This window comes from Aegilops tauschii, chromosome 2, assembly GCF_002575655.3.
Source record: "Aegilops tauschii subsp. strangulata cultivar AL8/78 chromosome 2, Aet v6.0, whole genome shotgun sequence".
Lineage (NCBI taxonomy): Eukaryota > Viridiplantae > Streptophyta > Magnoliopsida > Poales > Poaceae > Aegilops > Aegilops tauschii.
Genome location: NC_053036.3, coordinates 573411745 through 573438973, shown reverse-complemented (window position 1 = coordinate 573438973; position 27229 = coordinate 573411745). Strand labels below are relative to the sequence as shown.

General features: G+C 44.3%; 1 protein-coding gene across 2 annotated transcripts; it reads right to left on the bottom strand.

Annotated features, from left to right (window-relative positions):
* Positions 1-20356: 20356 nt before the first annotated feature.
* LOC109734310 (uncharacterized) lies at positions 20357-21604 on the bottom strand. Of its 2 annotated transcripts, XM_020293519.4 has the most exons (3): positions 21106-21603; positions 20861-20934; positions 20357-20647 (listed from the first exon to the last, which is right to left on the bottom strand). In XM_020293519.4, exons 1-3 carry the CDS (start codon positions 21432-21434, stop codon positions 20643-20645), a joined length of 408 nt encoding a protein of 135 aa, XP_020149108.1. In that variant the 5' UTR covers positions 21435-21603; the 3' UTR covers positions 20357-20642. The 2 variants fall into 2 exon arrangements, with proteins under 2 accessions (XP_020149108.1, XP_020149109.1); XM_020293520.4 differs by lacking the exon at positions 20861-20934 and having other exon boundaries at positions 21106-21604.
* Positions 21605-27229: the final 5625 nt, after the last annotated feature.

Sequence of the window (27229 nt, the reverse complement as noted above, 5' to 3'; positions counted from 1 at the left end):
TTGATTATCCCAAACATCTCGCTACCTAGACCAATAATGTACTATGATTTGAATTCAACATAAAATGGATACAAATATTTGAATTGGAGAGCGTATGGTACATGTAGTTCATAGTGAAATATGATTACTGCTATATGTATGTTTTTTGTTATCAAGATAATATTTAAATTATTGTATAACTTGACAACAATCGTATTCAAATAAGGAAAATTGATTCAAATTTAGTCCATATGGTAGACGACAATATATATGTTCACATGGTGGAGTAAAATGTTCATATATGATGGAAGATCAAAATGTACGACTACATCAATTATAAACCGCAAGGTCACCTAACGATATATTCGAATTCAACATAACGTGGATTCAAAAATTGAAATTCGAGATCATGGTATCTGTAATCATATAAAAAGGGACATTACTCTTTCTTTGGTGGGAATTGATTTGTTTTTTGTTGTTGTTGAGGGAAGTGCGAATCGATTTGGTACTGTGCAGGGTAATCTTGTTCTCCCGATTTTTTTTTACATTTTTCTTGTAGTTTTTTCAATGGCATCTATAGCAATATAGTAAAAGGGGACATGACTCTCTTGTGTCTTGTATGAATTGTTTTTTTACACGTTAAGTTTGTTCTGCCAAACATGGAATCCGCACCTTGTTATCCCGAAATTTTCAAGCTCGAGTATCTTTTGTCTCACCTACTTTGAAACTCCCGCTTCTTCAACCCGCGCCGCGCCTTGTTATCCCGAAATTTGGACGCGCGCGAGAACTCCCTCCTCATCCGAAATCGCTCCCGCAACCCAGACACGCGAAATCCCCTTCTACCCCTCAGCCGGAAATGAAGCTCCACGTCGCGGTGTCAAAATCAGTGGGGGTACGCTGGTAACTTACCCTACATTTCGGACAAGCGCGTCCCAAAGCTTGGCTCCCCCCTCCCCCTTTGCCCCCCTCCCCCACCATTCGTATACCGAGGCCTGCAAAACCCGCGAAACCCCATGCTCCTCCGTCGGCCTCCCGACCGCCGCCCAGCCGGACACTCTTCCCCGACTACGTCGTCCACCGCAACAGCTCGCCGTCCCTCATCCACCGCACCGGATGAGGATCCACTGTCGATCTCGTCGTCCCGCCGGATCAGCAGCCCCGTCCTCCACCTCCAAGGAGCTTCCCCGACGTTTGCCTCGTCTATCGCGCCACCTCAATCCCCACAGCACCGTCTTGACCTGCCCCACCGGAACCGAAGCACCCTCACCAATTCCTTCGATGAAGCCGAGGCCAACTCGGCGCCACCAAGGAGGTTCTGCACTCACCGCTGCATTTTATCTTTTATTCGATCTCACGGGGCTGCCGGTGCTCGATACCGAGCAGACATGGCATGTCTCCATCGACGGCACCGTCGCCGGCCACATCATCCACGGCGTCTCTCCCCCATGTCGTTGCTTCCTCGGCGGCGACTTCCCCAACGGCACTAGCTGCAGCTGCTCCAGCTCTCGCTCGCGCTGCGGCTCTGTTCTTGATGTTGGTCGCGCTGCTGCACTGCTCCTGCTTTTGTTCGTGCTGCTGCTCTGCTCTTGCTCTCGCTTGCGCTGCTGCTGCTGCTGCACGACCTCCGGCAGCTACAGGAGTTGCTGCTTTAGCACTCGCTCGCAGTGCTACTGCACGACTTGCTCTCTGCTAGTGCGTTCCCTGCTCGAGCGTCTGCTGATTTAGATCACTGCTTCTCTGCTACTAGTGCTCGAACGCCCTAAACATCTATTGCAATGCTCTGTTACTAGTTCAATCAGTTTCGACAGTAAAATTCAGTTTCGACTGTGAAGTTCATTTTCTTCAGTTAAGTTCAGAGTGAACAGTACTTACAGCATCTGTCGGAGCGGCCGTGGCGCGGCTGATGCGTTTTACATCTAGCACTTTTTGGTGATGTATTTTACATCATCTATTGCAGATGATATTAGGGTCCCACTTCAGATTAACGTTGTCTGTCTTGTCATGCTTCAGCCTCGTCGCTGTACACCTTAGCGGAGCTGCTCCAACGACGGAACCGTCCATCACAGCGGAGCAGTACCCTCGGCGCCGTTTCTAGAGGCCTCGGATCTTCTTCCCCGCCTCCGACAGTCACACCAGCATCATCACCATCCTCCACGTCCAACCCAATGATGCTGAGGTCCACAAGGCTATGCCAAAGAGGTTGTACACTCGTCGCATCAGTTTGTTTCTCCATTCCTCTGTTCTTCCAATTCATGTGAGCCAAACACCCAGCTTGACTGAAATCCTATGTTTCCAAATGCTCTGTTTTGCACGTGCATTCCTATCCTATTCCTGTGTTTTTCCTGTCCCTGCGTTTATAGAATCCTCCAATTCTAAGGAGCCCTTACAGATTTACTTCATTTTCAGATAGGCGTCAAAGAAAACTCTGTGTGTTAAGTCCTGCTCCTGCCGTGCCATCATCCACCCCACCTGAGGTGCACCATCGACAGAAGCGTTCACTGCAGCAAAGATCCCCCTGCAGACTTCCTTTCGCCGCCTCAGATTATCTTCCCCGTTGCCGGCAGCCACGCCAACTGCATTACCATCATCGACTGAGCAGATGAACCTGAGGACTACCCAGTTCCGGAAGAGAGGTCGCAGTCTTTCGTGTTTGCTTATGTTATACATCGGTTATTATTACCTGCTACTTTATCGTTCAATCTTGAGTTTTGAATTGCCCATGGGTCTCATATCGAGCCAGCAACGAATAGTATCTGTCTACTATCTGGTTCATCTGGGGTCTTCTATGTGGTTCATGTTGGGTGGGCAACAAACAATAGATGATCCATTGTCTATCTTTTTAAACTGAAGCTATAATCTACCTGCTATCATTAGTTTTGGATCCATCCACTCGTTTGCTACCATCAGTCTTGATTTTTGCATGCACCCCTTAGGCCTTACAAAATCTAACTATTTTTTTTATTATGCATGTCAGATATTGTACACAATCGTACTGAACATGTAGAGAAAAAGAGAAGACCGTTGCGTGCGAATATAATGTCATGCAGACGCCGCTCCATGGTGGGCGAAGTGCCCCCCCCCTCCTGCATTTCCAGATTGTATTCCAGAGGAAGATAACTGTTCAGATGGAGATTCAGAAGGAGACGACCACGCCTGTTTACCACCTGAGGTGTTTGCTCTAACCTGGCATGCTGATGTTGGTCATATCATGCATATGGCGCCTTGCATTGCTTACATTATACATCTTATATGTCATCAGCTTAGTTTAGATTTGCTTTGTGTGAATGCCACCTGTTTGGTTTCTATATCATACTCCCACCATTCCTAAATATTTGTCTTTTTAGAGATTTCAACAAGTGACTACATACGGAACAAAATGAGTGAATCTACACTCTAAAATATGTCTATATACATCCGTATGTGGTAGTCCATTTGAAATATCTAAAAAGACAAATATTTAGGAACGGAGGGAGTATATGGGAATTATGCAATGCCATCTTCTTTAGCCAGGCATCATATACGTGAATCATGCAATGCCATCCTGTTTAGCCAGTCATCGTATATGTGAATTTTATTGTGCCATATTTTTTCCATAATGTATTCCATTTGTCAACAATGTTTATACATTCATCTACTCTTCCTGTGCATCAGCCATTTGAGTCGGTCATGGGAAAATCTGGAGTGAAAACAAGGTCTTCTAAGCAGTCCGTGCTACCTGTCGATGCAGATTTCTTGCTGGTTACAGATAGCTCCTCAGAGGAGGATTCAGAGAGAGATGAACAGTCTTATCCCCCCCCCCCGAGGTGCATGCTCTAACTTGGCTGGGTTATATTGCTCATATCATGCATATGGTGTCTTGCATTGCCATGCCATCTGCTTAGATTAGACATGCTTTGTGTGAATGCCTCCTGTTTGCTTTCTATATAAGATATGTGAATTATGCAATGTCATGTTTTTCAGCCAGTTATCATATATGTGAATTATGCACCGCCATGGAGCCAGGCATCATATATGTGAATTATCTCATGCCATCTTTTTTTCATTACGTATTCCATTTGTCGACAATCTGTGTATATTGAACTACTCTTCATGTGTATCAGCCATTTGAGCCGGTTATAGAAAAATCTGGAGTGAAAACAAGGTCTTCAGAGCAGGCAATGGTACCTGTTGAAGCATATATCTCGATGGTTACAGGGAGCTCCTCAGAGGAGGATTCAGAGACAGATGACCAGTCCTATATCCCACCTGAGGTGTATGCTCTAAGTTGCAATGTTTATATTTCTCATATGATGCATATGGTGTCTTGCATTGCTTAGTTTAGACATCATATGCACAATATTGAATTCTATCTGCTTAGTTTAGAGATCATACATGCGAGTGCCAGCTGCTTAGTATATGAATCAATTATGTCAATTATATCATGCCATCCTGTATACTTAGACAACATGTATGTGAATTATTTCATCCCAACCTATTTTAAAAAGACATCATATAGTTTTGTCATGTCATCCTGTTTAGGTACTCATCATATGTTGAATTATGCCATTATATCCTGTTAAGTTATCCATCATATATCTGAAACTGTGTCATGCTATCCTATTTAGTTAGGCATCATATATGTGAAATTGTGTCATGCTGTCCTGTTTAGTTAGACAACATATATGTGAATTAACACATCTGTCTATCATACAATGTATGTACGTTCAATTTCTTTTTTTTTATCAGCCATTTGAATTGGAGGGGGTGATGGCAGTATCTAAGGGAGCAAAAACCCGTTCTTCACAAAAGACAGTGCTACCCGTCGATGCAGATAGAACCATGGTTGTACTGGCCCACAAACTAGCCCCACCACACATAATCGAGACTCTTCCAGATTGCAAACTTACACCGTTGGGCAGAGAACCAGCTACAACCCATCTAACCGCAACCCCAGCGGATAGTAACCCACTTATAGTTGACAAAGCACCATGTCCACCATAGAGTACCCCCACACGAGCAGTTTGTAAAGCTACTACAGTGCCCAAAGCATGAAGACCACCACAGCTAACCCAAACTCCACGTTTAAAGCAAAAGAGCAACTGTTCTCAGGTCAGATTCCATAGCTATGGTCCATACTCCTTTGCTGTTGCATCACTATATTTACTCATACCAACTACTTTCGAATTTGAAGGATCCAATTGAAACTCCAATGGCGCAACAGGTATGTTTTAAACCTATTTCTTTAACTGGATTGCTGTTCTAACTTCTTGCTCTATGTTGATTTCAGTTTAAGTTGTATAAACAGTTATGTTCTCATGTGATGCACATTACAAGTGTTGCCAATGCTGTGTAGTTTCTCACACTTATATTCTGTCTATGCTGCTGTGTCTTAAAAATATATGAGTTGAACTGTGTCTCTATCTTGATTAGGGAACATAAACTAGAATGATATGGACAATACAGTGACCATAGTACATGGATATATGTTTGTTTCATGCTGTTATCCTGTCCACCTTACTACTGAACCGGTTTACCAAAATGAGTTTCGTATACTACAAGCTAAACCTGTGATGTGTCTGCTTGTTTCTCTTGTAGTATGCAAACAGAATATTGGAGAAGAGCACCCCACTATGCAATGGTAGAGAAAGTAATGCAGATAAGGTTCAAGATAGTGAGACAACCCTGTTGGTCTCCAAGAAAGGTGATAAAAACGATCTTGTAGACAGTGAGAAAACCCCACAGTCCTGCGTTGATGTAGTGTTCGAGTTACTAGCCAGTACCGCTGGCACAAGCTCTTCGAAATCGCTGCCTGAATCACTTCGGCTTCTTCAGTCTTAGCTACAAACTGAAAGGCATCAGTCAGCTGTGCTGCGGCAAGAAGCCGAAGGACTGAGGAAGTCCCTGCAGAATTCAGATGCGTACTTTCTTGTGCAACAGCAAGCGCTGGAGGATTTAAGCGCCAAACAAGAGAAAGTTAATAAGCTTGCTAAGCATCTTGCCAGCATTATGGGTACCCAGGATATTGTTTCTTGAACTCTTCTGAAGTGGTTTCAGTTCTGGACTTGTTTTGCTGCGGCGTTTATATGCTGCTTTGTTCCCTATAGTTGCACTGGTGGCGAACTTTGATGCCCAGTGGATGTAATATGTGTAATAGCCTAGATAGCCTAGCATAAGTTGCTTGCTTATTTATCTCCTTGTTGTCTTGTTTATTTGTTTGCTTGTAGTCAGTGCAGTTCTTTTTCCGCGGTTTGCTAGTGGCTGCAATAACCTATTTTTTAAAACTATGCCACAATAACCATGGGCTAATATTTACTGTAGTGACAATGGGCCTCCTACGGGCCGTAGAAACAATGGGCCTTCTACGGGCCGTAGAAACAGTAGGCCTTCTACGGGCCGTAGAAACAATGGGCCTTCTACGGGTCGTATCATCAATGGGCCTTATACGGGCTGTATGATCGATTGGCCAAACATGGGCCAATAACAGGCCGCATTATGGTCGTAAACGGGCTAGAGTTGGAATCGTCCGTTCATGGGCCGACCATAACGTGCCATCGTTAATAGGCCGTATTTGATGACGCTATGAAAACGGCCCAATGTATTAACGGACCACAAACGGGCCGACTGTAACCACGGGCTGAATTTGGCCCACAAGCAGAAAATGACAGTAACGGGCCATAAGTAAACGAATGCTGGAAATGAGCCCAAGAATAAATGGGCTCTGAGAAGGCCGAAAGATAACATGGGCTGGAAACGGCCCAACGGAATAACGGGCCATTAATGGGTATAAAGTGATACACTGTTCATTACGGGCCAGTTTCACCACGGGTCGTTAATGGGTATAAAGTGATACACTGTTCATTACGGGCCAGTTTCACCACGGGCCGTTAATGGGTGTAAAGTGATACACTGTTCATTACGGGCCAGTTTCACCACGGGCCGTTAATAGGCCAAGAGTTACATAGGGCCTCATATGGGCCGAAAGACGTCATGGGCCATACATGGGCCAGAAGTGAAAACGGGATGGAACCATATTGGATGGCCCAGATGACGCTACTGGGCCTAATTCGGATAGGGCGTAACGGGCCTTGGGTTAGCGGGCTGTAAATGGGCTATATGCGAACAGGCCGTTAACAGGCTTTCCATGGGCCGGCCCGCCACCTTTTGACCAAGTCAAACGGGCCGGCCTTTTCACAGGAATGGGCCTCTGTTGGGCCGTGCCACATGTCGACGTATCATAGGCGCCTTCCATCCAATGAGTGGATGACATCTGTCTCAACGATGAGCCAACATGTGTTTCCTCCAGCCAATGATGATTTTACACGTGGAAAATCCTCATTGGTCGGGGCTGTTAACGGGTTATTGGATCCAAAACCCGACCCGATAGCTTAACGCCGTTCCGTTATGGTGGATGCCACGTGTCGGTCACCCTTGACGAAAGCACTTCTGTGACGCGCGATTTATCGGCATGGAAGTGGACACTTCCGTGATGATAATTTTGGCAATGTCATGGAACACTTCTACGACAGCACAGGTATGACTATCTTGATTCTGTCATAAATTTGTTATGGATGTACATGCATGACAGAAAACGCGACCTACTGTGACAAACACGTATCATCACGGAAGTGTATTTTTTTGTAGTGAACCCTTCTTACTTTCCTTTTTGCAAACCTTGTAATGAAGATCTAAGTGTAGCTCCACCCCCCTCCCTTCCACCCACAAAGTGGGATGGATTTGTAACATAACACTCATGTACAGTTGCTGATTCTTTTATTTAATTAGCAGTAGGAGCCTCTCCTACTGTTTCAGTGGTTCAAAAAAACAGAAGGTTGCGGCGATAGAAATAGGGTTTCGTGGTGCTCTCGGATGTTCTCGGGGTATATGAGTATATATAGGCGAAAGAAGTAGGTCGGTGGAGCCACGAGGGGCCCACGAGGGTGGGGGCGTGCCTACCCCCCTGGGCGCGCCCTCCTACCTCGTGGCCGCCTCGTTTCTTCCTTGACGTCCACTCCAAGTCTCCTGGATTGCGTTTGTTCCAAAAACGATTCTCCCGAAGGTTTCATTCCATTTGATATTCCTTTTCTGCGAAACACTGAAATAGGCAAAAAAAGCAATTTGCACTGGGCCTTTGGTTAGTAGGTTAGTCCCAAAAATAATATAAAAGTGCATAATAAAGCCCATTAAACATCCAAAACAGATAATATAATAGCATGGAACAATCAAAAATTATAGATACGTTGGAGACGTATCAGATTACTACTCTGTTGCAAGGTTGAAAGCCACATATGTGTATGCATTGCCTGCTATGGAGGGAAAACAACAATGGGACATGGTGGACCCTGGATTCAATCTTTGCGCTCCAGTTCTGAAGAGAGAAGCGGGTAGACCAAGGAAGAGTTGAATCAGACCTCGCAGCGAAGGAGCTGGACTTGGAGCGAGGAAGCGTAAGTGCACAAGGTGTGGTGGGTCTGGTCATTTTGGTAAGTATTGTGATAACATAGTAGATCCAGCGTTCGGAGAGAGTTTCGATGAAGGCTTCGATGAAAATGTTGGTCAACAGCTGGTTGCCTCAACAGATGATGAAAATGATGGTCAACAGCCAGTTGCATCAGATGAGGATTTTGACGAGGTTCCAAATGATGATGGTAACAGCCGCATGATTTTGACGATGATCCAAAATATCCTCCAAATGATGATTCAAGCGAGCCTCCAAATGGTGATCATGGTGATCCAAGTGAGGCTCCAAATGGTGATCCAAGTGAGGCTCCAAATGGTGACCAACCTTCTGTTGTTGTGAGTTCTCCTAGGTATGTTAATCTTGCAAATACTACTGTACATTTATCACTTGACATGATCTCATTACCCTTTATGTTTAGCATAGCTCTGTGGTAGGTTTGAAGAAGATGCGCAAGGTACCGACAACCAAGAGGAGAAGAGAAGAAGCAATGAGCACAAGGTGCACAAGGAGCAAAGTGATGGCAAGAAGCTCAAGGAACAAACCGAAGCCCCAACGCTATTTATGAATAATTATGAAACATTATGAATAATGTTGTATTTCTGTTGAATGATGTTGGACCTATGTTAGAACTATGTTTGAATGATGCTGGACCTATGTTAGAACTTCAAATTTGACATGCTATATGGACGTTGGAATTCTTTCGAAACTTTGGTAAACTCACATTCATGAAAAATGTGCTAAAAAGAGCTCCAAAGGTAGGATAAACGGCCTCATTTCTAAGCAAGATGTTTTTGACCTTGTCTAAATGAGCCAAATAACTTTCCTACACATATATTCTATATACACAGACTATGGCGCTGGTTTTGCTTTTTTTGATTTTTTTTTTGAATTTTGTTTTGCTCATTTGAATTCTGGTCAAACCTAACTTTGACCAAGATTTAAACAAGTCTAAAACATCAAAATGTAAAACTAAGCCTAGATCCTTCTTAGTCACTCCAAAATGAAGCTGTGGTGAGGTTTTTGAAATTTTCATGAAAAATGTGCTAAAAAGTGGGGTCCAAAGGTAGGGTAAACGGCCTCATTTCTAAGCAAGGTTTTTTTGACCTTGTCTAAATCAGCCAAATAACTTTCCTACACATATATTCTATATATACAGACTATGTGCCCTGGTTTTTCCATTTTTTTGATTTTTTTTTAAATTGCTCATTTGAATTCTGGTCAAACTTAACTTTGACCAAGATTTAAACAAGTCTAAAACATCAAAATGAAAAACTAAGCCTGGATCCTTCTTAGTCACTCCAAAATGAAGCTGTGGTGAGTTTTTTGTATTTTCATGTTCATTTCCCCAAAACACTTCTCTTCACTTCATACAAGAGAGTTTGAGATACTTGAGATATCACAGAAGACACATGAACTTTTTGTTTAAATGTATGTAAACCTTGTTTATCAGCTTAAATCGTTAGTATATGACATAAGAAGACTATGTGCGCAGGTTTTTCATTTTTCTGATTTTTATTTAATTTATTATGCTCATTTGAAATCTGGTCAAACCTATCTTTGACTGCTCCAAACCCCTCCCAAACCCCGCTAACCCTAGCGCTGAACAAGGACCGTCCATCTAACCTTAGCGGCGATCAAGGACCATCGACCTAACCCTTCTACAAGGAATCTGTGGGGAGGAGGGGGCGATCCGCGAGATGCAATCTGATTGGCTGGGAGATTGTTTTTTCTCAAGAAGTACCGGGCGCGCTGGATGGACCGTTGGGCCGTCTCGCTGTCTGGGCCTGAGACCGCAGTTAATAGCCCGTCACAGCCTTTCCAGGCCTACATGCATTGGTAGGGCGGCGACATGGGTTTGCATGCGCGGGAGGGAGGCGGACGTGCATGCATGCGAGCTAGGCGAGCTAGGTGGCCATGCACGTATTGATTTAGGGTTAGGCCATTGTTTCAGATTACAGCAGTGGTTCAGATTACGGCAGCGAGTCAGATGCACATGCCCAGTCAAAGAGCTTCCCTATGCAGTGATTCAGATGCACGCACGCGCCTCATGCATCGTTTTCATGCAAAAATTTAAGGGTCCAAAACTTAACGGATAGACACACGCGCCCGGATTCACACACACACCGTTCTCATCCCTTCTCTCTTCCTCTCCCACCCATAGGCCTATAAATGGGGTGCCTCTCTTCCTCTCCCACCCACAAGCCAAATCCGATCCATTCTCTCCAACTTCAAACACCCAAGCGACCGAGCCCTCTCCAAGCGACCAAGTGAAGATGCAGTTCAACGGGCCGACCTTCCTTCGTCCTCCTGTCGTGCCAGAGCTGCGCTACCCACCGGGCGTGCTCGTGGAGAGGGAGCTCCGTGTGTGGGCGACTTCAAGGTGGAGGGGGTCCATCGAACTCACCCGCGCCTTCCTCAAAGCCAGCTATGCCCACCTCCCACGGGGCTCGCCTGGGATGTTCACCCTCAACGAGGTTCATGACCGCGGCGGCATCCTCCCACTGCTTACGGTCACCTTCACCAACCCGTTTGACGCGCGCGAGCTCCTCGGCCAAGTCTTTTGGTGCGGCTGCGAGTCCATCTTCTTCACGGTGTACAACATCTTCACCAACTACGAGAGCATCTTCCCCACTCCAGGCCAGATGCACTCCCTTCCCTACGACGAAGAGGAGGAGGAGGAGGTGTGAAGTTGAAGACAGTGTTGAAGGGGCGCGCGGCGAAGGTGGAAGAAGGAGGTCAACATGAAGATGTTCAAGAAGGGGTGCGAGCCCGGAGTCAAGCTCGTCATGTTTTAGTTTTATCGTTTTTATTTTGTTGCTTTTCTATGTCGTGTGTGCCATGTCGTGTCGTGTCGTGTCCGTGAACTTATGGGTCCAAGTTATTATTGCCAAATGTAAGGGTACAGTGTGTTGCATCTTATCTATCCAAGTTATTATGTGTGTTAAAAATATCTGTGCCCAAACATATCATTCTTCCCTAAACCAAGTCATGAACTAACATGCAAATTTATTCCCTTTAAATCCTAAACCAAGTGCCACTCTAACCAAAATCATGTGGCAGTGCAAACATACGTTTCCAACCCTCCAAAATTTCAGTGCAAAACAAAGGAAAACCACTCTCACGCGTGTGCAAACATTCACGGTCTCACTATGTATACCTTCCTTCCCTACCCATGTCAAAGTCTTTCCATCTGTCCTAGTGGTTATCAGCGCAGCCCTAAACGCCACAAACCCACGCGGTCCTGGGTTCGAGTCCCCAGCCACACCAATTTTTTGTGCATTTTCCACCCTTCATTTTTTTAGACAAATTATTTTTTTCTCAATGTAATGCCCTTAAAAAATGTTCATTAAGTTTGGCACCAGGTGTAAACCTCTACCAGAGCTGAGGCACATTTTCCATGACATTTTGGTCTTTGATTTAAATCACGGTGTATTTGAATTGGAGTAAGTAAATTGCTATTAAATATTTAACAGCTCCAAAAATTCTAAACTTAATTGTTTGGCTCTGGAATAATTCAATTAGCTTCCATAAAAAGTTTCAGCATTATGATTTACTGCCTAAATTAAATCAGAACAGTAAACAGAAAAACACGCAAGAGAACCCCCGAATGGGCCTAATTGGATGCAGTTGGCCCATTAGTCTAGCCGGCACTTGGCTCTACGCTCTGAATTTGGCCCACATAGGAACCTTTTTTTGACAGAAAGGTAGAGCAGAGAGCTGCATTTCAGTGATCAAAAGTTTCTGAATTCCTCATTTCTTCTCCCTTTTTTCAACATATTTAAATGTTGGTCACTTCTTCTCTTTTTTTCAACATTTAAACAACTTTGACCAACATTTAAACTAGGTGAATTTCTCATACAACTTCAAGCTTACAAATTCCTCCATAATTCATGCCTTTCCATACAATTACAACCAGTTGGATTACCATACCTATAAATGCCCTGTAGCGACCCGACCTCAGACGGTCAAGTCTCTGTGCGTAAGTGTCATCCCTGGATCGGTATGCTGACACACACAGTACTCGGGGATTTATAACAGAGGTAAATCACATGTATAAAGTAACATAAATACTATTACCTCAATCCATATAGCGGAAGTAACAACAAGGTTGTGGATTCCCATCAACACCAACGGCAAAGTTGAGTGTAGAAATCCTAACCCTAACGTATCCCTTACTCGTCGTAAGATTCCTGCAACATGAGACGTTGCAGCCACAAAGTGAATGCACAGGCAAATTCACACCATAGGATAATGCTGAATAATGGCTACCACTACATGCATATTTGGCTGGTGGCGGCTCTAAGTTTTATTTTTGCATAAAGCCAATTTTTTCCTACAGCAAAGGAATACATTTTTATTTAACTACAAAGTTCGTTGATAAACATTAGGTTCCTCCAACTCAATTTCAATTAAAAGTTAACAACCCAACAAGTTAATTAAGTAAAGTGATGAGATCAACATGATAATTCAAATACCAGAGACTCAAGATGTCCATAACCGGGGACACGGCTAATCATGATTAGTTTGTACACTCTGCAGAGGTTTGCGCACTTTTCCCCACAAGACTCGATCTCCTCCGTTGGATTTCTCGCACTACATGGTGTTTGAGAAATGGATGACCGAGACACAGTCTTTCGGAAGCATTAACTCTAACCCTGGGTAGACAGTACCAACCTACATCACCTACATCTGCTAGCCTACCACTGGAAGAGGTCAAGCTACATACTCAACTATGCTAGAGCCCATAATAGCTTGTGGCTGCACACGAAAGTTTCTAGCTTGAACAATCTTATGATCCCTTTGAGCCTGGGTGGCATTCCATAGGGTGATCACACGGGTACTCCGGGATCCCGTTGGGCAACCACTGGGTTCTCCAGGTGCCCGGGCAAACCACTGGGTGCTCCAGGGTGCCCCAACCATTCCACCCAGATGTGTATTAAAGTATCCACCTTAAGTTAAACCCTTAATTAACAATATCTCTCGCATCTTTCATGAATTCTCTCAAACCAAACCACGTCTACGAGCATAGCATAGTAGTATAAGCATAACGTAGAAGTAACTCCCAAGGTTTGAATGCAGGACAATAGGTTCCTACCTCATCAACTACTTCCCAATACCCACATGTTATCAATCCCTAACCATGCAATGTTTGAGGGTTTGAAACTAATGCATAAAAACTTGATAATAAAGGGATATGATCAAAGTGTTAACTTGCCTTGTACTGTTGATGAAGATGATTCGCACTCATAACTCCTGATAGTTCTACTCGTCACACTCCGGTCAATCTATCGTAATCAAGCAATAGTAACCACACATAAGCAATCATACAAAAGAATCGAAGAAAAGAACTTGGAAAACTTTGAAAACAAGCAATTAACTCTTGCAACAGAAAACAATATCTAACAGTACCAAAATTGGGTGAATTTGGCCTTATGAGAAAGTTTAGGTCAAGAGCTTCGATTTGCAAAAAGGATCAACTCAAACGGAGTTATAAAACTTAAGTTATGATCAAACGAAGTTCAAATACAAATCTGTTTGAATTGAAATTTTAAAACTTTCAAAAACATGTTTAAGTTGTTTTACTGGATAGAGGGGATCGTAACAAAGAAGTGGGCATTGGTTTCGTTGGATTTGGACAAACGAGCAAAAAGTTGTGATAGATTGAAGATCAGGGACTAATCTGTAAGAAAAGATAATTCCATCTGGGTCCCTGGCTACGTGATAGAAAAGCTAACGGACGAACGTCCACTACAGAAGCATATGCGACGAAAACCGTTCACTGCGAAGACCTACCTAGCGAACGTTCGCTAAATAGCACATAACGTTTCAAAGAGAGAAAAAACAGCTAGATCTAATCCGGGTCCTAGGATCTAGATCGGACGGCTGAGGGGCGAAGCGGCTTACCGCGGCGGTTGACGGCGCCGGCGGGGAGGAAGACGGCGGCGGCGGCTTCGGCCTCGGACGGGGACGGCTGCTTTGGGGTCGGCGGCGACGGGCGAAGGCACGGGGAGGTGCGGCGCGAGACGGTGGACCAAATGGCGGTGGCGGCGTTGGTCGAGGGCGGCGGTGGAGCGCGGGGCAGGGCGACGGAGCTGTGGCGGCGGTGGCGAGATCCAACTGCGGCGGCGGCTTGGGAGAAGAGAGGGGTCTGGGGCGGCTATATTTATGGAGGGGAGGGGCGGCGCGATGCGTGGAGGAGGGGCAAGGCGGCGGGAGGTGGCCGGGTCGGGCACCGCGCGGCGACGACGCGTGCGGCGGCCTGTCTCCTGCTCGGGAGGAGGAAGGCGGCGGCGGGCTGGCTGGGCTGGGCCGGCCCAGTCGGAGGGAGAGTTTTTTTTAACCAATTTCTTTTTTTACAGGAAATAAAACAAAATAGAAATGATAATAAAATACTATAGGCATATAATATATCAAAATTTTCAGAAAAAGATTTTCTATAAAGTGAACATTTTTCTAGCGTCAAATAAATTCCACAAGAATTTAAATAAAACAAAGAGTGCTACTGATTTATTTAAAACCCAATAAAATCATTTTAAAAATACCAAAATGATTTCAAATTTATTTCTCTCCAATTTTCTAATGTAGGGAATCATTTTACCCTATTTTCCATATATTTTATTTGTGGAGAAAATAGTTTGAATAAAAACCAAATAACCCCAAATTGAAAATAATTTCAATGGGACTTTGAATTTAATTCTTTTAAAACTTCCAACTCATATTTCATATGTTTTGAAGAACTCATTTTATCTTCTCTCATGAAAATCATTGAGTTGCTTGAAGTTTCTGAATTTGAAATATTTTCCAAATAAAATTCAAATCTTTTCAAAACCCTTTTCATTTATTTAAATGGAAGAAGTCATGTCATCTTCTCTCTAGGGTTTTGTATTTGAAAAGAATCTGAATTCACAGAGATCATAAAAGCAAGATGAAAGTTTGGGAAAGTCCTTTTATTCCTTCTCATTTAACTTTCGAAAAGTTTCGAATTTCACACAAGCAACCACACCACAATCAAACAATCTATCTTTTTTATATAACATTCCAAAATTTAGAATTTTGGGATGTTACATGCCCAAAAGTAATTGCAAATGGTATTGGTATTTGTGCTTGATCTTCAAGCTTCCTAACCTTCTTCTTCGACATCCTAAGCTCAACAGCTAGCTCTCTGTCAGTGCGTGCTTCGCCCTCCATCTCTTCTTCCGGAGCTCGTGCTGCGGCCACTGCCGTTCGTGGCAGCATGCACAACCATTCTTCATGCTCTTCTTGCAGTTCATTCATCAGAGTCTTGGCCAGAGCATTGACTCAAAGAAAGAAGCATTTCACCTGCATGAATGCCAAACAGATCAACCCATTGCTCAAAGATCCCGACCACAAAAATGGTGCAATTGCCCTGATTCTTACCCCATTCTCGCTGCACACGTAGAACGGACGATTCTGGTTCCTCGGTGTGTGAGAAACCCTCCGATCAACGCCCGCCCGGCACCGCGGACAGACGAAGACAGGCATGTCCACCCGCGCCCAGCTCTGCATCCGCAAGGTGGCGCGGGAGCTTGAGGAAGACATGGATCTCGGAGCCGAAGGGGATCTAAACGCCGCCCGCCCTCCACAACTAGCTTCCCACCGCCGCTCTCTCTCTCTCTCTCTCTCTCTCTCTCTCTCTCTCTCTCGCCGTGGTCACCGCCATGCTCTCTGTCACCGTGGTCACCGCCGCTGTCTGTCGCCCGCTTATATAGCACACCCGCAACGGCTCTCTGCTCAATGGCTCTCTGCTGGGTCCCACAAGCCACGCGTGCAACAGTCTGATCGTCTAGGGCGTCTCTGCCGCCTCGTCCCACCTGTAAGGGCCGAGTCAAAAGGTTGACCTGACGGAGACGGCAGAGTTCACAGAACGAGTTGGTGCGCACGGACTAGGGGCAAAACTGAGCACGATTCGCATCTGAGGGCAATACTGAGCACATGGACACCACTGAGGGCAAAAGGATAATTAACCCTATTAAAAATCTAACGTCAGATGTTTAGACATGACAAATCAAACGTTTTTTATGGCAAATTAGTTGTTGCGGGGATGGCAATTTCTTTTAGCAAGCATGGCAAATCATGGCAAAAAACTAAACTTTGACATGATTTGTCATGCTTGCTAAGGGAATTGCCACCTCACGGCCACTAAATTAGCCATGAAATATTTCAGTTTGTCATGCCTAAAAAACGGACGTCAAATTTGTAGTCATGTTCATGGAGTATGTGTGCCTATGATATCAATTTCTCTATTTGTAATACACCTAAGAAATCATTGTTTCTAGGTCGACCAAGTTGAGCATCTCAGAGACCTAGAGCTGCATAAAAAATGTGAAAAACTATATTTTACATCCTTGACTCTTTTTTTCAAGGATACACCATGGAGAGGTGTATCAATATCATAGAAGGAGAGCCAAACGACTGATACAATGTCTTTCGGTAAACAATTCACAACACCACGACTACAACGACAAGAGATCAAAGACCGCATCTCGACCAGCACTGGACACCTAAAAGCACAACCCCGACCACATCTCAGGTTGGGTCAACGCACTCTTCACCCTTCACACCTAGGAGTCAGCAAGTTAACAGCATGATCCAACCGAAATTGAAGAAGGCATCGTCCAAGAGTACTCAGTGACGATGTACATTGCGCCCTAAGAGCCGGTGACTGGCTCTCACAATAACCTAAAGATCACCACTGTTTGCTAGGCTTGTTGCGGAAGATGCTCCTCCTTGCAATTATACGTTCAATGGTCATGAGTACACGATTGTTAGGGCTGCTGTAGGCCGGTGAGGCTGGCTCGAGTTTAGCCCCACCTTGCTTATGGGGGGAGGCCATGACCAGCTTATAAGGGAGAATATCCCTCCTCCTTTCAGTCCGGGCTTTTGGGATGGAGTGGACTCTCCGCTGAATGCTGGCCCATGTGCGCATAAACGTCCAAAACGTGGGTGAGTGTGGGCTAGGCCGAGTTGAACGCTAACATCTGGTATCAGAGCCAGCATCGTCATGCCTTCCTGAGGGGCTTCTTAGGGGATGGGATGTTAGGTCTGCTGTAGGCCGGTGAGGCTAGCTCGAGCTTGGTCCCACCTTGCTTAAGGGAGGAGGCCATGACCAGCTTATAAGGGAGAGTATCCCTCCTCCTTTCAATCTGGTCTTTTGGGATGGAGTGGGCTCTTCGCTGAATGCTGGCCCATGTGCGCATAAACGTTCAGAAAATGGGTGAGTGTGGGCTAGGGTTGGACGCTAACAATGATGGGCCACTACCTTACAGATAATATCTATCCTCCATGGGCCATATTTGTCAAAATAATTCCACAACCAAAATGTAGCAAAAGTTCTCACTTTGCAACACGTCAAGAGTCTACTAGAAAGGATGTGGAGAGAGGTTTCGGTGTGCTTCAGAAGCGCTTTGCAGTCGTTCGTGGCCCTGCGAGTATTGGAATTACAAGTTTCTATGGTAAATCATGACTTGTTGCATAATCTTGCATAACATGATCATTGAAGATGAGAAAGAAATGTCTAAGAACATTCGGTACATCACCAATGGGAATCCTGTTAAGCTAGAGCATGATCCAAAAGGGATTCAAGCATTCCTTAAAGCGCATCGGAGGATCGAGAACCGAGAAGTTCATACCCAGCTCCAGCATGACCTTGTTGAGCATTAGTGACTCTTTAGAACACAATATTAGCCCTCAAATGGCTTGTAATAGCAAGACTCATTTAGTTGATCACTGTCCTATGCTTTTGAAGCTAGGCAATCTAAACATCAGTCATTGTAAAATTATGGATGTATCATGTTCTTCAGATTAATGAAAGGCGCCATCCCTTTGTTCAAAAAAATCTGCCATCGATGTCCAAATTTAATGGATTTAATGACAGTTAAGACCCCCTTCCAGAATCTGGAGACATTTAGGCTAGAGCTAGTGAAAATATTAGGATGACTTTGTTGGTATCTTGCTTGATGATCACCTGCAGCTCAAGAAACGTGTCAACCCGCGGCTCAAGAAATGCATCGACCTGCTAGATGCTTTGGTCAGGACGGCCCTTAAGTGCGCAAGCACAATCAGATCATGATATGCTTTCAGGCTAGTCCTTGTTCCTCTTCTAGTTTGCCAGTGGTAGTTGTTTGCAGTTGAGTGTCACTGAGCACGCATGTAAATTTGGAGGCTGGGAGAAGAATTCACCATGTCAATATCATCACTAGTTGAGAACAACAGTACACACCGAAATCTGGAGTATAATATTTATGCTGTGTTCGCAAGTCAACGAAGAGGCCCGCTCCGTTCGCAAATTTGGATTTGTCTTTTTTTTCATTGTCCATGGCATGGCTGCTCTTGGGAAAATTCGAGGAAGAATCTAGAAATCAAAATAACTGATGTGATGTTTTGCTGGATCAGGTTGTAGATAGAGGAAATGATGACATCGTGGAATCTAAACTGCATAGAAGCAGCACCCTAGCTTTTCGTTTTCTAGATGATGAGTTAAGAAGTAAATATCAGTAGTATATATATCACAACGTTCAGGTTTTGCATCCTCATTAGAAATGGTGCAGTTCCTCCATAATCTGGTGAAACACCATCCTAGCGCTGCACCATTTCATTTCAAACTCTGCGAAGTATTCATCCATTCTAGAGAAGCTTCAATTCATATCTCATTGCTATTTGGATCCCAGAGCATGTAACACCGGTATCGTCAGTGATGATGCTACCATTTGACCTGGTATACTAGTTATGTGGGCCTGCTACTGGTATTCCGTAGAATCTGATTATTGTTGTGGAGGTGCTTGGAGGGAATGAATATATGTTCTGTACACATGTCGGATTGTAAAAAGGTGTGCATGATGAGTGAGCAAATGGTTCAGGCTGTTTGCTGGCCCTGCACCAATTAAGAGACAAAAAGAAAAACACACACACACACACACACACAGGTCGGCTTTGCTCAGGGTAAGCAAGTCACCACTAGTAAGGCCAAGAGGCCAAAGACCAGCTAACCAAAACCTGTGCAGGCAAGCACCAAGCACAAGCAGTAGAGAATACCATGATATATATTCTGATGCTTGGTGACCCCCCCTTCCTCTCACTCTCTCGCCCCCACACACTTGAGAAGATGTGCTCACATACACGCACACCGTCCATGATGTTTTAGATATAGACATGTCTTACACCGTGCAGCTTTGACCATTAAGCTAGTATTCATAGTATGTTAACTCATGGAGGAAAGATTGTGACTAATAGTTTTCCATTTGTAAACTCACGTACCAAGTTACTCCCTCCGTATCAAAATACTCCCTCCGTCCGGAAATACTTGTCGAAGAAATGGATAAAAATGAATGTATCGAGAACTAAAATATGTCTAGATACATCCATTCCTCCGACAAGTATTTCCGGACGGAGGGAGTATAAGGCATTTTTCTGTGACACTACAGTGTCACAAAACGTCTTTTATTTTGATACAAGGGAATATATATTTGATTTTCTTTCTCTTCTATTCTACTATTAGGGCATGCAGCAGCGTGTCCACATGCATGTATATATGTAGTCTGTGAGTATGTATGTGGTGCTGGCGTGGCATTTGAGACTGAAGTGGTAATAATTAATCCTGTGCATCTCGATCGTCTCGCTTTTTCGAGTAAAGCAGAGCCATGATTGCTCCCGGAATCTCTCTATCTCGCGCGCGCGGCGACTAAAGGTTTTGGAAGAAACATTCGCTTGTGGCTGGGTGAATTCGCTGTCGCCTCTGTGCTCCCTGGCTGCATTCCCGGCCGGCCGCTTTGCATATGCCGTAAGCAATGAGCAAGGCATCTATATATGGATAGATATCGGCGAATGGAACTGCATGCGCAGCAACAGTCTAATGATTAGGAACAATTAATCTCACACCCCCCCACACACACACAGGAGTTCACTCAAAAGTTGGTGCACAAATGAAGCCAAACTGGAATTTTCTCTTTCTTTTACTGAAAAAGGATAATCATTAGACTAAACCCTCGGGAGCACATGTACACGTTAATTTGTGCCCACTTATATATCTCCCTTTTCTGAGTCTGAGCGGCGGCTTACCGCTCCTCTTCCACATGACTAAACCCTCGGGTTGGCGAAGGTTTTTCTTTAGGAGAAAAAAAAAAAGAAGGAAAAATCCTTGAGGACTCGTGATTGTTCTTTGCTCCAATGATACTTTCATTTTTTTAATTTTCTTTTCAGGCCTGTCTTTTTAACCTGCAAAGGAAGTAAACAAATAAAAGAATTCGATTAGATGAGATCACATGCATACAGCACCAGACCAGTTTGTCACTGTCAGGTGTAAATATGTGCCATCATCGCAAAAAGAAAAGGTGTCGATCAATATATGTGCCCTCGTTGCTCGCAAACAAGAACAAGTGTAAATTAATGTGCCGTGGGATGGGTTGAATTCACAGGAGATGAGCTAACCATAGTATGATTTGGGCGCATTGCAGCGGAAGCACTCGGTTCTGTTGGCGTAGTTTTGCACGTTACAATCCAGTCTGCATCGCCAAAACGTTAACAGGTGGTTAATTTTCTTTCTTTTCATGCCTGTTTGCATGCATGCACATTCCTTGGAAAGCTAGCTTTAATCTAGGCAGTGGAGCATGATTAACCGATTAGCTAGCTAGCTAGGTAGGTAGATATATAGGGGCCGGAGGCAGACGACGAACCTGGGGCAAATCCAGTCGCCGGCCTTCCAGCCGGCCTGGCCGGCGGCGTTGAACCCCCAGTTGTGCGCCACGGCGACGGAGTCTGTCTTTGCGGCGCTGCACTTGAAGCAGCTGGCGCGATTGGCGTAGTTGTTGACGCCGCAGCAGCCGCAGTACCAATCGCCGGGCTTGACTTCCCAGCTGCCGCCCATGGCCGCGTAGTCCGGCCGCTCGGCGCCCAGCTTAGCCTCGCCGCACCGCTGGCAAGCGTCCCGTTTGCAGAAGTTGAGGTACTGGCACGACCTGCAACTCCAGTCACCCGGCTTCCTGCTCATCATCACCTTCTCCATCGCTATTAATAATCTTTCTATCTATCTATCTATCTATCTATCAGCTCAGTCAATCTAGCGTGCGTGCGTGTGTCTAGTCTAGTTATCAATCTAACCCAAGGAGAAGGTGATGAGAGGCAGCTTAATTAGCTTGTCTTGTGTTGGATGGCTGGGTTGGTTTGGAGATGGGAGGTGGAGCGGTCTTTTATATACGGTTTGGTGCTGCACCAGGAGGAGAGCTGGCTAGCTTAGGCCAGTTAGTTGGGGCCAAGTAAAGCCGGACGGAAAGATGGATGCATTATTGTTCCTTCCACCTCCACCTCCATGCAGATGCAGGGCAGGCTAGATTAAAGCTGTCTATCTGGCTCATGCATCATGCATCCCCTTTTTTTCATTTCTTGCAGCAACTGGGGAATCCCTACGATTGATGGGCCTCTCCATGCTTTGCAAGCTAGAGATCACTGTGCTGTGTGTCCTCCGGTCTCCAGCTTCATCACGCAATCTCTCGTCCTCTCTTTCCTTAGTTTTATTCTTTTGTGTTTGCCAAAAGGACCAAGGACTTATATTAAATAGTACAAACTCTTTCAAAAATTGAAACAAACATCCAAATTTTGGGGTGCCCAAGTCTTCTTCCATCTGCATCATCCACCCACAGTGCACCGTGAGCAAAACTCGTGGCACGCAACCTCTAAATTTCCGTCTCAACGGAACAAACTTTTTTAAACCCAAGAGCTTGTGAAAGCAGCGTCCGACAAGTTGTTGATGTAAAGCAGAAGACGCTGACGACCGCGTTCTGTGTAGCAAATCGACGCCCTGAAGAAGCAAACGTCGGAGAAGTCCTGTAGAACGGCTCAATTCCGACCGAACGGAGTCCGGAAATACAAATATCACACACTCCGCAACAGGCCGAGAATGGCCAGCCTACGTAGTTGGTCAAGCTATTAAAAGTTTAGTCTTCGCTCATAAGTATTTAGATCCTTATAGATGAAATAAATAGTATAGTATGAAGGAATGCAAAAAACATATGTAGATCTTCAGAAGGGTGTATATATGAGAGTATTGTGCACAATCTGAGATTTAACATTATTTCATAAACATATTTAGGCCTGAACGGCAAGGATTACACGAGATTGGGGAGAAAGGTGCGGGGCCTGTCTGGTAACTGTAATCTAGTACTATTTCAATCGGGAGTGTGGCAAACAAAGAAACACATCGAAAGTGCACACTTAATCCCGAGCTCAAATGCTCCTTCAGAAACAATACCATTAAACAAATTAAAAAATCTGACTTTTTTTTGGCTAGAAACGTTGCTTAGTTTCCTTCGTGCATATTTTAGACGTGAAACCATGTTCGTGGAGGTCTTGTCAAAAATAACAAAATCAGCACTCCAACATGCTTTTAAAAATAGTCTTTTTGGAGTATTGATTTTGTTTTCTCTTGACCAGAGCATTAAATCTGTTTTTTATTTGTGTATTTTTCCACGTAATTAAGTAGAATATTCAACAGTGGTTGTTACCGAAAAAAATCCAGGATGTTTTTTTTTCAATTTTAGTGTTCACGGGGCTGCATTTGAGACGGGAGCGGAAACTCCACGTCCAAAACGCATTCACTTTGAATCTGATAAATAGACGTGCACACATTTTTACAGCACAACTAGCTAGTTGGTTGAGTTTATAAGTTTATTGTAGGTGTATTCCCTTAGATGAAACAAATAGTGTAGTGCAATAACATAAAAAAATACAGTGACTGCCAGAAAGGTGTATGATGTGGGCGAAGTATTGTAGTGCAATATCGAGGTTTAACATTTTATGAACATAAATATATTGGCTCAAGCCTCACAGATTTTGAAAGTTATTTTACGTGAAATTACTATTATTTTAAATAATTTTGGCCAAAATTTGAATTTCGACTGAATTTAGGCTAAAATTTTGATATAAAAATATTTCATAGCAACGAAAATTTCAGCAGGACTTCGTTAAAATTTTCAAGCTAAGACTCCCCAAGTTTCAAGTTATTCTCCAAATCCAACCTCTGTAGGAATTGTTTTATTCTTGTATTCATGGCTTCATAGTTTTGTGCTGAAAGTTGATATCGTCGTACAAGTTAAGTGTTGGTATTATATATAATTTGATAACGATTCCTCAGTTCGGAAGTCGTAATTTCAAAGTTGAAAATCGCGATGCTTGAGCTTAAGGTTCTAGGCTTTGTACTTGAAAGCTCTCTTCATTTGTCAAAGTTGAAAGTTTTAAATTCCTGACTACAAACTCGTGATTTCCTGTTTGAAAGCTTTTGTCAAGACACCCGATGAAAGTGTCACTAGAAGCTTTCACCCTGCTGAAATTAGTAAAGCTTTTATTTCCCATTGAAAACTCATTTTTTCGCGGGTAGGGCATGGGTGGTACCTCTTTGGGAAGTAAATTGCTCAAAACCATCACATTTGTGGCTAGGGTACTCCAAAACTACCTCTTTTGCCAAAAATAACAGAAGATTACCACCTCCATGGCGAATGAGTAACAAATCGCATTAATTCAAAACTGAGCTGCGTCTAACAACAGAACTGACGGGTGGGACCTGTCCGTCGGGTTGATTGGTGAAGACTAATCCTAATCAATGTGTTGACCTGCTGAGGTGGATAGGGTCCCACCTGTCAGCCACACATTTTATTTACCCCTCTTCCTTTTCTTCCTCTCAACATGGACAAGAACGTCGACGCACTGCATGCCGCTCACCGCCCTTGCTGGTCAACGGTCGGCCGAGCCCTAACCGTTCCCGTGCTTGCGGCGCCCGTCGAGAGGCCCTAGCTGCGCCCGTGCTGGTAGCCATGACCTTGGCCGGCGAGGAGCAAGGTCGGCGACGCGGATTGCCCAGAACTAGAGAGAGTCAGGGAATAAAGGGGGAGCAAGCCAGCTTGATGAGGCCGGGAAGGGCGGCAGTGGGGCGTCCCTCCCGTCGTGTCTGCCGACGGCGAAGGCGGTTGGGGGAGGCCAGCGTCGGGAGGGAAGGCGGCTAGGGGAGGCTGACGTCGGGAGGGAAGGCGGCTGGGGGAGCTGGGTCGGGGCCGTGGCGTGGAGGGGAGGCGGCGTGGGAGGTAGCTGTAGGGGCTGCGCGGGTTTGTGGCGCGGACGCCCGGTATACCGGCGCGGAGGCAGAGTCACCGGCGAGGTAGAGGGCTCGAATTGGAGCGGCGAGCATGGATCTAAGGTGCGGAAGGCAGAGGCGGCTCAGTTCTTGCAGGATCCAGGCGAGGGCATGGTAACGGTGGCGGCAGGAGGGCTTGTCGGGGTCACCACGGAGGGGAGGGGGAGAGAGGGCCCACCCTTGGCCACCTCAGCATATTGTCCACATAGATATGCCACGTGGACCCAACAGGTGAGCCAGCCCTGTCAGTTTTTGGGTTAGTCACGGCTCAAGTCTGGACCAGTGCGATTTGCTATCCACTTGGTGCAGAAGCGGTGGTCTTGTGTGGTTTTTGACAAAACCGTGGTAAAGAAGTATCCTAGCCATAAATATGATGGTTTTGAGAAATTTACTCCACTTTGGGTGACATTGCCGGTAGTATAGTGGTGTGGGGAGGGGGAGAAACTACATTGGCATAGCGGTAGTTATTTACTTACGTATTTCTTAAGGAAAGTGGTCGTCATTTCTTAACACCTTGTTACACAAACTCCATACAGTTTTTATAACTGATAACTTTAACTAAACTAAGTTTGTGCAATCGTATATTCGTATTCTGCCAGTTTCAACATGCAGGACGGGACTGCACCGACACACACACCTAAACAAGACCCATTCTTACTAATCTTTGTTAAACTATGAGCCACTTCATTAGCATTTATGCTAATATTAAAAATCCTAAAATCGGCAGAGATCCATACCCACCATCTTGAAGCCCATGTTTCTGATGTAAAGGCAGTACGACTTTTCCAAAATAATAGGAAGCCGAAACTCGGATCGATACAAAATCCTTGGATTGCACGCATGAAGCTCCTCCTCCACTGATGTGCAGATTGGGACAACAGCCCCAACAGATTTTCAAACCCGGCACCACCCCACCAATTGTGCCTGAAGATGAGCGAGGATCGAAGCTAGCATCAAAATTTACCTAAGGCTGGTCGTAATGATAGTATCATAGCTAGTATCATGCATGTCAACTAGATAATTTTGATGAGGTGTCATAGAATTAAATGAAGAAAGAGAGTGTTGAGTATATCATATCATTATGTCATATCATAATAAATGTTATGCTAATATGGGTCATGCATGGCAATAAATAAAGTACTACATGATACTAGTATATGATACTATGCATTAGGGAGGTAGTATCATACACTAGTATCATACGCATGATACTAGTATATGATACTCCCCATTACAATCAGCCTAATTCCATCAGGCTTGAGGGGGCTTCCATACTGCAGCCGATCTTGCATGAGGCTGTATACCACTCCGCACTCTCATAGGCTTTCTATTTCTCTCAACTTTCATGGAGAATGCTTTTTACAGCTGGCAATGTACATCGTAACTCAAAATGTTTATTGACATACATCATAACTCAAAACATCCCAAAAACTTTGAATGGATCCAATTATTCATGCTCGTATTTCATCACATAATGTACAGCTGGCAATGTTTTTTTTGAATGAATATACATACTGTACTTGAGATGTAGTAGTACATTTTATTTGTTTTTAATACCGCGTGCATGCACTTTTGAGCATTATCATTTGTTTTTAATACTTACTCCCTCTGATTCATATTAATTATCAGCGACAATTAATACGGATCGGAGGGAGTGGTTAAGTATATTAATAGCATGTTCATAACCTCCAAGCTTCACATCCAACCATTAGCCACACGAGGACGGTAGAGGCTAAAATGTAGATGTGTTAGAGCCTGCGCATATGGTGCAGCACAACATTGATGCTCAAAGCTAGGCCTGAGACGATGAGCCCCGCCTCAAATTATACCCGTGGGGGATTGCTTTATGTGATTCCCACAACTCCATATCTCATGCCCTTTCCAGGAAAGGGCCCCCCTGACCCTGATGGCGAAGCTCCTCTAGCATCAAAATGTTGTAAGACGGGAAAGCTAGCTAGGCTAGACTATGCAAGGAAGGTCTTATGTGGGGGTTGCATATTCTCTCTGGCCACAATTATGGATGCAGGTCCATCCCCAAGGTTTTGATGCCCCTCCTCCCATCCTGTAATGTCCACACAATCTCACAGGATATAGGTAATACTCGTATTGAGATGTATGCATATTGAGCGCCCACATGTATTGTTAGATGCATGGATTAATATATTGTTATGCGTCGTGTTGCACTTAGATTCATGGATTAATATATTGTTATGAAGTGGACTAGACAATATATACTCTAATTATTTGCTGAATTATACAACGTTTATTTCATATTCCTCACAAACAAGCTGACACTATCTCTGTCCTGATTTATTGGTCTCATTCGTATTTTGTGCCAAATTTTAATCATAGAGTTAACTAAGAAAATGTTAATGCATGTCACGAAAAATTATATCGTGGGGTTCATATTTGAACATGGGTTCCGAAGAAATTTTCTACATTTAACTTATATTTTATTAGTTAAATAATGATCAAAATATGATCCTAAATACAAGGGAGACTAATAAACCATGATTGAGGTAGTACCTCTGAAATTATTGCCCTCCGAACGTATGTACTCCCTTCATCTCAGTTTACAAGCCTTGCACGTGTATCTAGGTCATTAATTTAAGATGGAGGGAGTATATAGACGGCGTGATGTGCATTAATTCATGCATATCGATCTGTCACTTTGGTTA

Coding starts and splice junctions, on each gene's coding strand:
- LOC109734310 (XM_020293519.4), bottom strand. CDS start 21,434: ATGGAGAAGGTGATGATGAGCAGGAAGCCGGGTGACTGGAGTTGCAGG. Junction 20,935..21,105: donor GGCGACTGGATTTGCCCCAG/GTTCGTCGTCTG, acceptor TTGGCGATGCAG/ACTGGATTGTAACGTGCAAA.